Genomic DNA, 12,213 nt, shown 5'->3' with positions numbered 1-12,213 from the left:
CTAAGGTGCCACAAGTACTCCTGTTCTTTTTGCGGATACAGACTAACACAGCTGCTACTCTGAAACCTGCCTAGAGCAGAACATTTAGGTAAAACCTTGTGCCACTCACCATGTCCCTGTACTGCTGTGAGTAGTGGAATCACTCACTGGGTGTCAACTGTTCTGATGCTCCTGGGAGTGTCTGGGACCTGGCAAACAACCACCTGGCAGGCAGGGGTTTGACCCATTAAGTAAACCAGCTGGAGACAGGATACTGGAGACAATTGAGGGTCTCACCCATCTCCTCCCAACTAACATGGTAAATGGGCTGTGTGAGAAAGGAGGATAGTTAACAGCTGCTGACAGAGTCCAGTGTCTGCACAAAGGGCAGCAGACTCCGTGGAAGGGACATGTGCTCCAGGAAGTGGCTGGTAGCTTGTGACACAGGCTCACCCTGCCCCAGAGCTGTGGTAGGTTTTGTTTCTGGCTTACTTCCCTACCCCAGTCCAATGGCTTTTGAGTGTCTGAAATCCCACCTCCTCTAGAGAGTATCACGCAGGCTTCTAGCTTGCTGTTGGGATGGGAGGAGGCAGTGCCCATGCAGTGGAAATATTGGGGCAGGGGGGCCTGATCCATATTTCTGCCCCTGGATACTGCATGCATGGGCATGGGGGAGATGGAGGTGAGAGTGGGACCCGGAGCAGCTGCTGTGGTGCTGGGGTACAGGTAGGACTAGCTCTCCCCATGTGGCACTTGCTGGCTGTCCATAGCTGGACTGGTGAACCGAGATGAAGGTTGGTACTTCCCTGCCATGACAGACTGGTGTGGCCCCAGGGCACAATGAAGAGGGCCTGGGCTTCCCCTTGGCCCTAAACACCCTCTGTGGTGCAGGGAGGAGTCCTGGATAGTCCAGGTCTCTGGTGGCAGGGGAGGGGAAATCCTGCCTGGTCCTGGAAGCTGTCAGCAACCAGTACAGCCTGGACTCTGTAGGAGTGGCAGCAGCTCCTCTGGGGGCCACAGCTGTGGCCCCCAATGGCAGGGACCTGCCATGGCTTCACTCCCCTGGTTCTATCTGGTCACATTCCCTCACTAGCCAGCTCTGGCGCTACAGCTGTTGGCCAAGACACAAGACAGTATCAACCTTCAGCTCCGCCTGAGTCCAGGCCGGCCTGGGGACTTGCCCGAAGGTGGGTGCCACCTCCCGCACCAAGAAGCTCTGGCTTATCCCTGTTTTGGCCAGGGGAGCCTGACAGGAGCAAGGTTACTAGGTTCCCCCTATTCTCTCCTAGGCCCCATGAAACATCTGGCTGCCATGTCATTCCAGGATACCCAATTCTCCTCTTTGTCAAGGTCATTTGGAATTCTCATCCTGTCCTCCAAACTGCTTGCAACCCCTCCCAGCTTGGTGTGATGTGCAAATTCTATAAGTGTGCTCTTCACTCTTCTTATCCTTGTCTCTAATGAAAATATTGAACAGTACCAGACTAAGGGCGGATTCCTGTGGGACCCCACTAGCTACATCCTTCCTGGCTAACCAAATCATTGGTAACTACTTTGTGTGCGGGCTTTCAGCCAGCTGTTTGCCCACCTCACAGTAACTTCATCTAGGCCATATTTCCATAGTTCACTTACAGGCATGTCAGATGGGACTGTCAACAGCCTTACTAAAATCAACAGTGTATCTTAAGACGGGAGGCAGTGACCCCACGAATTGGGAAGCGTTGGCTGCAATGGCGTTGCATCGTACATCAAGCCGCAGCCTGTTTTGAAGAGACTCACCTTGCTGAAGAGGCTGAGAAAGGGCAGAGGAGGAAGGAAAGGGTACGACATCCCAGCCAGCAGCTGTGCTTTCTCCAAGCAACCACCTGTCGGGTGTGGAAAAACCCGTAGAGCACAGATTGGGCTCCTCAGACATCTTGAGTCCAACCGTGAGGTAGCACCTGTGGGGATAGACCCCTACACAACAAGCATCTTCTTGCCTGAGACCAGGGTGGTGGGTGGTCAGATTCACTTAGTCTTCCTGCAGCGATGCCTCCATGCCTCCCCCCATGGATCAGATCTCCTGACGCACAGCTCAGGCCCCATGAGCTACCGCAGGCTCATAGCTCAAGCTTCAGGGCCGGGCTCCTCGATGGGTCTAGAATTGGACTCTTCGGCTGAAGTCCAATCTGTACTTATGAACAGTAGGAAGCCTTCCGCGTGCAAAGCTTACCTGCAGAGTTGGCAGCGTCTCCCTTCCTGGTGCTCCTGCCACTATCTGCTGCTGAAGCTCCTTTCTCGAGGAGCATCAGTTACCCGTTGGAATCGAAGACACAGGGACTATCCATGAGCTCTGTTAAAGTACACCTGGTAGCTACGGCCTTCCATTCGCCTATCGAAGGCCTTCCGGCCTTTGCCCATCCTCCCACATCCAGATTCCTTAAGGGCTTATCTCATTTGTTTTTTTATATTTGGAACCCACACCTTCATGGGCCTTCAAACTGGTCCTCAATGCCTGAAGAAACTCCCTTTTTGAGCCTATGGACACCTGTTTGTTCCTTCATCTCTCCCTTAAGACTTCATTCCTGGTAGCTAGCACCTTGGCCAGAAGGGTGGGAGAACTCAGAGCTCATGGCCAGTCCACCAATGTTGCGTTCTACTGTGACATGGTCATGCTGCGCCCCCATCCTCAATTTCTATCCAAGATCTTGTCAGATTTCCATATCAGTCAGGATACCTATTTGCCGGGAGTCTTTTTTCCCAACTCTCACTCCTCGAGAGAAGTGGCTAGCCTCCTCGCCTTGGGCATTAGGAGGGTGCTCATCTTCTATCTGGACAGGGCAAGAACCAGTAGGGCTTCCCATAGCCAGTTTGTATTCTTTGCGGAAAGAAGGAAGGGCCAATTGATTTCCACGCAGAGCCTATCAAAGTAGGTATCTGGTTGCAGCCCAGCCTGCTATAAAGCCACCGGGCCACATCCCCCTCCCACAGCGATGGTCCACTCCACCAGGGCTCTGTCCAATTCTATAGAACCTCCTTACGGACGTTCCCGTAGTGGAAATGTGCAGAGCTGCAACCTGGTGCTCAGTTCGCATATTTGCCAAATGCGATCTGTCCCATGTGCAAACTGGACGCCAGCTCTGGCGGTGCTGGCCTCCCAACTGCCTTCGATCAACCTCTTCAGTGCCCATCTCCATGCTGAGTAACTGCTTGGCAGTCCCCTACCGTGGAGCACCCATGGGGACGTAGATCCGAAGGAGAGGCTACTTACCTGTAAATAACTTGAGTTCTTCAAGATGTTTTATCCCTATGGGTGCTCACTTCCTGCCCTCCTTCCCCTCTGCGGCACGGTCTTCTGGGCTCTGTAGTTGAGAAGGAAGTGAAGAGGCAGAGGGTCCATCCCTCCCTGTATACCAGCTCTGGAGCATGAGGTTGCGTAAGGCCCAGAGACACTGCTAATCAAAGTCTCCTGGTCCAGAGCTGTTGTATTAATTTGGATTAAATATGTGGGCTGAATATTAAACTGTGTTAAACAGGATTCAGTGTTTGGTATAGAGAGACCTCAGCATGCTTTGTACCCTGGCAAACACACCATTAAACATCCTTTTATTAAAAGTACAGAAAAAGAAGGAAAAATAGTTAAAGCATTTAAGGGATTCAGCCAGAGCTGATAGAGGTGGCTGTGACAGGATCCTTGGGGTACAACCTGAAACTGTGGGACCGCTGTGCCCCTTAACTCTCCAGCTTGGGCTGTCTCTCACAATGCTATGTTGGTGACAAGCAGTAAACCCCTCCAGGTGCTGTGACCACTCAGCCATCAACATGTGGACACACTCCCAGCTGAATGCTCTAAGCGGCTCGTGAACTATATAGCAACACCAGCAAATCTCCCCAGCCTTGCACCCAGGTAATGTACCATCTTACACTGCTCAAGACTTCCTTGCACAGTGCAAACTCATTAATTGAGTTCATAAGAACATGAACATAAGAATGGCCGTACTGGGTCAGACCAAAGGTCCATCTAGCCTAGTATCCTGTCTACTGACAGTGGCCAATGCCAGGTGCCCCAGAGGGAGTGAACCTAACAGGTAATGATCAAGTGATCTCTCTCCTGCCATCCATCTCCACCCTCTGACAAACAGAGCTAGGGACACCATTCCTTACCCATCCTGGCTAATAGCCATTAATGGACTTAACCTCCATGAATTTATCCAGTTCTCTTTTAAATGTTGTTATAGTCCTAGCCTTCACAACCTCCTCAGGCAAGCAGTTCCACAGGTTGAGTGTGCGCTGTGTGAAGAAGAACTTCCTTTTTTTTTTTTTGTTTTAAACCTGCTGCCTATTAATTTCATTTGGTGACCCCTAGTTATTGATTATGGGAATAAGTAAATAACTTTTCCTTATCTACTTTCTCCACATCACTCATGATTTTATATACCTCTATCATATCCCCCCTTAGTCTCCTCTTTTCCAAGCTGAAAAGTCTTAGCCTCTTTAATCTCTCCTCATATGGGACCCCTTCCAAACCTCTAATCATTTTAGTTGCCCTTCTCTGAACCTTTTCTAGAGGCAGTATATCTTTTTTGAGATGAGGAGACCACATCTGTACTCAGTATTCAAGATGTGGGCGTACCATGGATTTATATAAGGGCAATAATATATTCTCCTTCTTATTCTCTATCCCCTTTTTAATGATTCCTAACATCCTGTTTGCTTTTTTGACCGCCTCTGAACACTGTATGGACATCTTCAGAGAACTATCCACGATGACTCCAAGATCTTTTTCCTGATTCGTTGTATCTAAATTAGTCACCATCATATTGTATGTATAGTTGCAGTTATTTTTTCCAACGTGCATTACTTTACATTTATCCACATTAAATTTCATTTGCCATTTTGTTGCCCAATCACTTAGTTTTGTGAGATCTTTTTGAAGTTCTTCACAGTCTGCTTTGGTCTTAACTATCTTGAGCAGTTTAGTATCACCTGCAAACTTTGCCACCTCACTTTTTACCCCTTTCTCCAGATCATTTATGAATAAGTTGAATAGGATTGGTCCTAGGACTGACCCTTGGGGAACACCACTAGTTACCCCTCTCCATTCTGAGAATTTACCATTAATTCCTACGCTTGGTTCCCTGTCTTTTAACCAGTTCTCAATCCTTGGAAGGACCTTCCCTTTTATCCCATGACAGCTTAATTTACGTACAAGCCTTTGGTGAGGGACCTTGTCAAAGGCTTTCTGGAAATCTCAGTAACTATGTCCACTGGATCCCCCTTGACCACATGTTTGTTGACCCCTTCAAAGAACTCTAATAGATTAGTAAGACACGATTTCCCTTTGCAGAAACCATGTTGACTTTTGCCCAACAATTTATGTTCTTCTATGTGTCTGACAATTTTATTCTTTACTATTGCTTCAACTAATTTTCCTAGTACCGACGTTAGACTTACTGGTCTGTAATTGCCGGAATCACCTCTAGAGCCCTTTTTAAATATTGGCGTTACATTAGCTATCTTCCAGTCATTGGGTACAGAAGCCGATTTAAAGGACAGGTTGCAAACCCTAGTTAATAGTTCCGCAACTTCACATTTGAGTTCTTTCAGAACTCTTGGGTGAATGTCATCTGGTCCCGGTGACTTGTTAATGTTACATTTATCAATTAATTCCAAAACCTCCTTCACCGCTCCACAAAGGGTAGTGAGCATGCAACAGCCGTTGTAATCTGAGCAGATTCCCCAAGCATGTTAGACAAATTCACTGGTAAGGATACAACATTAGAATAAGTGTATTAACTACAGAAAGAGATTTTAAGTGATAAGTATTAGTTATATAAGAAATAAAAATAAAACCGCAGTCTAAACTCTACAGACTAAGCAAGATTTGAATCAAGCAGGTTCTCACCCCACTAGATGTTCCAGGCAGTCTACAGTTTTTATTACACAGGTTGAATTTCCTTCTCGGCCTGGGGCCAGTCTTCCCAGTGTTCTTGTTGCCTCCTTCAGCATAAGTGGGGGAGGAGAGAGGCCCAGTGGTGATGTCATTGAACTTTCTCTCACATGTTACTGTGACATCTTATGAACTTCCACATACTTTTGACAGTTGAGCTCACAATTAGGGGAAATGTCCAGGCCAAAACCTCTCCGAGAACTCAAGTTACTGGAAGTCAAATAACCTCAACCCCTCCCTCCTTTACAAAACCGACTGAGGACTCTGCCAGATTTGGTTGGTGCAGCCCATAAGCATGTTCCCATGCTAAACATGACTCACATCCGCAACGTGAGCACTTCGCTGTGGCCATTGCTGTCCTGCCTTCCGGCATTTTGTTCTCCAAAGTTCATTGACTGTCATGATTGTTCCTCACCTTACCAGTATTGATCACTATGGCTGAGTGGAGCTTCTCTGCCCTGCAAAAAAACTGAAACCCTTTCTCAGGACGATGATAGCCCAAGAACGTTTACACAATGCATGCTTTCGTATGCGCATAAACCGACTGCGGATGGACTGAAGCGCTCTGAAATTGCAAAGGAATTCTTTTCAGCTAAGGACGGGTAGATCCACTTTTTGGGAACATTTTAAGACCAGGTTTCTTTTCTTGTGTGACTGGTTACTCTCACCAACACAAGCTGGTCCAAGATATCCCCTCACCCACCTTATCGCTCTGGTTTCTCCATTGTCATTGTGTGTCACCAAATTTGTCCTCATTTTAGTAAAAAGGTCCTACCGTTCACAAAGCATGCGAGTTTGAGGAGCGGTTTGGTGTGTGGGGTGTCGTGTATAGAAAGACATGGGCCTTGAGGGGCATAGGGGCTCAGCGTAGTACAGTGCTTAGTATGTTTAGGTTTCAATAGGCACCTTCAAAGCCAGATTCCCCTGGAGGAGCCTGCCGTGGTACAAGCATCTAGAAACCTAGGCACCTACTTTGGTTTTGGGTGGGAAGGGCAGGTGGAGGGACAAGAGCTGGTGGTGGGCCCTCCCCCCAGACTTGTCTACACTAGGAGATGTTGCCAGTGTAGCTATATCTGCAACACCCCTAGTGTGAGCAGTTATCCGTATACAAGGGCTTACACTGGCATAAGCTATACCAGTATAACTGTGTCCACGCTAGGGCTTTTCCTAGCATAACTGTTGGTAGAAAATCACAAGCCTAGCCATCATAGCTATGTTGGTAAAACTTCAAGTGTGGCCAAGGCCGGAGGGGTAACCTAGAGGCCGTGGTGAAATGGTGTAGGTGACGTGAAGCCCATGTGCTGCACTAGTATATCGGTTCCCCAGGGGTGCGCTGGGTTCTGCTAGCTGCCTGGCAGGAATTCCTCCATGTGACAAACCTGTTTCACCCAAGTGGGCTGTAGTCCACGAAAGCTTATGCTCTAATAAATTTGTTAGTCTCTAAGGTGCCACAAGTACTCCTGTTCTTCTTTTTGCGGATACAGACTAACACGGCTGCTACTCTGAAAATTGTCTATGCAGTTGCTTCACCACCACCACCACCACCACCTCGGCCCAAGAGGTATGTTCGGGTTTCTGCAAGCCAATTACTTAACAGTTTCATGCTGTTCTTTGAGTGTGTGAAGCGCGCTTATTAGCTAACCGTTTTAAGGCCTTAGGTGGGTGGACAGCATCCAGAGCAGATGAGGTAATATTAGCAATCTGTGTTCCTGATGAATGGAGTCTGGTTGCATGCTCCCAAGGTCTTGTTCACTGAAGGCAGCCAACACCCCCAGTTTGAGTTCAAAAATAAAATAGAGGCAAAAGTCAAATATTGGAGAACAGGCCCCCGGGGGCTTTCAGCTAAGCCATCGACACCCATTTTCAATTGCTTTTAACTCTTGTGAAGTCTTTGAAATGATTGGTTGCTGTGAGAGGCTCACCTGGCCAGGGGCAGGATGACTAACGCATATTCTATTTGAGTAGCTTCTTGCTGGAGCTAGTGCATGTCACGTACACAGCTGAAAAGCCTCTGGGGGAAAGGTTGGAACGTGATTAGAGCATGTCTGTCGAAGCCAAGCCCCGTTGTCTTCCGAGGGAGGGAAGCTACAAAGCCCGTTGAAAGTTTGCATGAAAACTAGACAGCGGCCTGCATATTAATCGGCTTTTTACTCAGTTCTAGGGCGGTCGTGCCAACTGAGATTGACGCTCCATGGTGGTAGGCACTCTACATCGAGCTGGGGTGGGGGGGTGAGAGATTCACCCTGGAGATAAGACAGACCAAGAGGGAAGAGAGGACGCGGTAGCCCCGTTTCACAGCTAAGCAGCTTGTCCAAGATCACACAGGCACTCTGAGAACCCAGCCCTTTGGCCACAAGATCATCCTTCCTCTTGTGAAGAGGGCAAATCTAGAACTATATGCCCAGTGCTGTTAGTTCCCATGTTCATATACCAGGCAGGCAGTCCCTGTCGTATCTAACCATAGCAGACCAGGAAGGCTGAGACAGGTCCTCTCCAAAATAACAGGACAGGAAATGGCCCTACAGGTACATAAGAACGGCCACACTGGGTCAGACCAAAGGTCCATCTAGCCCAGTGTCCTGTCTTCCGACAGTGGCCAATGCCAGGTGCCCCAGAGGGAATGAACAGAACAGGGAATCACCAAGTGATCCATCCCCTGTCGCCCATTCCCAGCTTCTGGCAATCACAGGCTAGGGACACTCAGAGCGTAGGGTTGCATCCAGAGCCGGCTCTAGGATTTTTGCCGCCCAAAGCAAAAACAATTTTGGCCGCCCCCCCCCCTCCTTAATTACCCCCCCCCCCGCCCCTCCCCCACCCCCGCCCCTCCCCCAAATCCCCAGCCCTGCCTCCTCCCCCCAGGCTCTCAAGCCGAGCCGCCACGGCGCGCGAAACAGCTGATTTGCGCGCCGCTGCTCCCCTTCCCTCCCAGGTTTGAGAGCCTGGGAGGGAGGGCGAGTAGCGGCGCGCGAATCAGCTGTTTCACGTGCCGTGGCAGCAGCAGTGGAGGTGAGCTAGGGCGGCCGGGGCACATTTTTAGGGGCGGCATTCTGGCGCCGGCCATGCCGCCCCTAAAAATGTGCCGCCCCAAGCACCAGCTTGTTTTGCTGGTGCCTAGAGCCGGCCCTGGTTGCATCCCTGACCAATTTGGCTAATAGCCATTGATGGACCTGTGGTCCATGAATTTATCTAATTCTTTTTTGAACCCATTATAATTTGGACCTTCACAACATCCCCTGGCAAGGAGTTCCACAGGCTGTCTGTGCATCGTGTGAAGTACTTCCTTTTTTTAAAAACCTGCTGCCTATTAATTTCATTGGGTGACCCTGGTTCTTGTGTTATGAGAAGGAGTAAATAACACTTCCTTATTTACTTTCTCCACACCAGTCACGATCTTATAGACCTCTCTCATATCCCCCCTTAGTCGTCTCTTTTCCAAGTTTTAATCTCTTCTCATACCCCTAATCATTTTTGTTGCCCTTCTCTGCAACTTTTCCAGTTCTAATACATCTTTTTCGAGATGGGGTGGCCAGACCTGCCTGCAGTATTCAAGTTGTGGGCATACCATGGAGGCTAGGTAATGCTAGGAGTTCTTCACTACCCACAAAAGGGGCACACGGATCCCATGGTACAGAGAGAGAAAGGAAAAGGGCCAAGCCACCCGCAGCCTGATGTCACCATGTGGGGCCAGAATGAGCCAGGCTGATGATCTCCAGCATCATTTTGTTGAGTCATCTAGAAGTTTCTGCAAACAGATTCTGGTACCCCGGGGTCTAGTCCTTGCCCCTCCCTGCCTGGACATGGGTAACTCAGTGCTGGGCCAGTGTGTGGAGATGGAGCTGCAGCAATGGAGGTGGGGTGCCAGCCCCAAGGAGCTCACATGCTGAGGGCTTCACTCTGCCTCTGGCACAGAGAGCAGCAGGCCAGGCGGGGATGCTCTGTACCTTGGTATGGCAGAGAGCTGGCTGGGGGCAAGGCACCATGCCTGGAGGGGCCTTACCTTTGTACAGCAGAGTGCCGGCGGGGCACCCGGGGACGAACCGCCAGCCGAGCTGCAGGATCTGCCCTACCTGTAGAACAGGTGTGACTAGTCTCTGTCCTCACACCCCCACAGGACAGCCAGAGCTAGGAGAGGTGCCTGGGGAGCTGTGGCTCGGGGCCGTACCCAATCCCAAAACACACAGGGGCACACTCCCTTTGCCCGGTTCTGTCCTCGCACACAAGGCAACCACTTGTTCCTGCTGTGCTGGGCATAAGGCCAGCCAGGCTCTTACATGGAATCCCTGCTTAGCCCTCACAACGTCCTGGCCCTTTCCAGACCCCACCACACACACTCATCTCCCCGCAGAGCGCTGCCACTAGAACCGGGGCCCCTCTCACTTCTCCCATCCCGCCTCTCCCAGGGAGCGGCTTCCACACCCTCTGTGAGGGGAGAACCAGCAGCCTGCGGGTGGCGGTAGTGCCCCATTCCCTGATGGAGGAAGCGGGCTCTGAGGTGTCCCCTGCTGAGTCACAGGGGGCTGGAGGCCCCCTCGCCCAGGGAGGGGAAGAAGCGGCAGGGGACAGAGATGCCAGAGGGCAGCCGCTGGGCTGCTACCAGCTCGTCTAAGGACCTACAGCTCCCTCGGCAGGGCCTTGGCCTGATGGCGGCCAGGCTGGTGGCACCTGGGCCTTGAATCACTTCATGTGGGCGTGTTGTTAAAACAGCTGGAGGGGGCCTGAATTCCTGACTGAGCGAAGTGAGGCCGGACCCTCGACGCGAGGGCGTTTCTCGGCCTGTCCGTCTGCGCCTGTATCATGAACGCTTCTGCACCCTGCCGCCAGGCCGCTCCAAAACGACCTGCCCCGGGGCTCCCAGCTCAGCCTCGGAAACCCAGCCCAGGAGGGCTGCCTGGACACGCTCTGTCCTCAGGTGGTTCTGTCACCCCGCTGCTTGGACCCCAGCTGCAGCCACGTCTAGACCCTCTGGCCTTCTTCACCTGTAACTAGCCCCACACACCACAGCTCTATGACAGCAGCTATCGCTGGGGGCTGGGGGGGCGTGAGCCCCCTCTGGCCCCTTGGCCCAGCCTTTCAGCCTCCTTTGAGATGACTGGTGCGTGCTGGGCATTGACTAGGGCTCCCAGCCGCTGCAAATAAATACAGATAGGGCGTGATATTGATTAATAACCCATCACCCAAACGATCTGTCTAATCTATCCCCCCACCCCGCAACGTAGCCCCAGTCGTGTTAGTATCGCAGCTCTCCTGGCTGTGCAAAGGTAGAGAGGCGCTGTCTGCAGCGGTATTGCATGGCGCGGTTCTGCTCATCCCTGCAGGGTGAGGGGTTTGCTCTGCCTGCAGCCAGGTGGGTTTGGGCTGGTCCTCCCAAGGGCTCGGGTCGCTCTGCTCGAGGCAGGTGTTTTGGGGCAGCGGGTGGTACATAGCTAGCCTCGCAAACAGCCCCGGCTGGCTGGCAGCGCAGCCCCGTTCGCAGGCACCCGTCAGCGTTGTAAAGGGCCGAGGTTATGAAGGTGGCATTACTGATCATGCCCGTGTAGGCTGCAGCCGAGACAAGCCAGGCTGGGTTCGAGAGGCGGCTGAGTCACCGCAAGTGGGGAGCAGGGGAACGTTTCCGACACGTCCTATCCGGGTCTGCTCTGGGACTCCCGCCAGAGAATGACCGACCCTGCAGGGTCCTGGCTGGGTCCCGAGGCTGAGCCTCCCACATCCCACCATCCCCGGGGCGCAGCCGTAGTGCAGTCTGAATGAGAGCCAACACGCAGCATGAGGCCTGGGGCCCACGGCCTGCCCGAGACCTGCTGAGCTGCGGGGTGCACGGCGCGGGGTCTGGGCGAGGAGACCTGCTGAGCTGCGGGGTGCACGGCGCGGGGTCTGGGCAAGGAGACCTGCTGAGCTGCGGGGTGCACGGCGCGGGATCTGGGCAAGGAAGCCCTCAGGGGCATGGGGAGCCAGGCAGCCTCTGCCACTCAGGAGATGCTGTGTGGTGCTGAGCAAGTCCTGAAGAGCCCCCCCCCCCACCCACACACACACTGCATGTTCTGGACTCCCCATGAGACCGCTGACCCGGACCCCCTTTCGCAGCCTGCTGGCCTCACTTCTCGCCCAGCCTGCCAGGGAGCCGTGGCCAGAAGTTGGGGCAGCGCTGGGGCGACAAGACGGAGATGTCGGCCCAGCAGACGGAGCCCCGCGAGGGCCAGGGAGGCTGCGGGAGCCTTTGGCAGGCTGGGCCGGGTCTGCGCTGTAACCGAGCAGGCCGCAGCTGGGGGAACGCTAACTCCCCATCAGGATCCTAGCGTTTCGGGGGG

General features: G+C 52.2%; 1 protein-coding gene across 1 annotated transcript in view; it reads left to right on the top strand.

Annotated features, from left to right (window-relative positions):
- The first annotated feature begins 11,652 nt into the window (after positions 1-11,652).
- LOC117882391 (translation initiation factor IF-2-like) overlaps positions 11,653-12,213 on the top strand; it is a 17,142-nt gene continuing 16,581 nt past the window's right edge. The window contains exon 1 of the mRNA XM_034780549.1: positions 11,653-11,828. Within this exon, the coding sequence (XP_034636440.1) occupies positions 11,653-11,828 (176 nt within the window). The remainder of the gene's footprint in view (positions 11,829-12,213) is intronic.

This window comes from Trachemys scripta, chromosome 9, assembly GCF_013100865.1.
Source record: "Trachemys scripta elegans isolate TJP31775 chromosome 9, CAS_Tse_1.0, whole genome shotgun sequence".
Classification (NCBI taxonomy): Eukaryota; Metazoa; Chordata; order Testudines; family Emydidae; genus Trachemys; species Trachemys scripta.
This window is presented reverse-complemented; position numbering and strand designations above follow the sequence as displayed.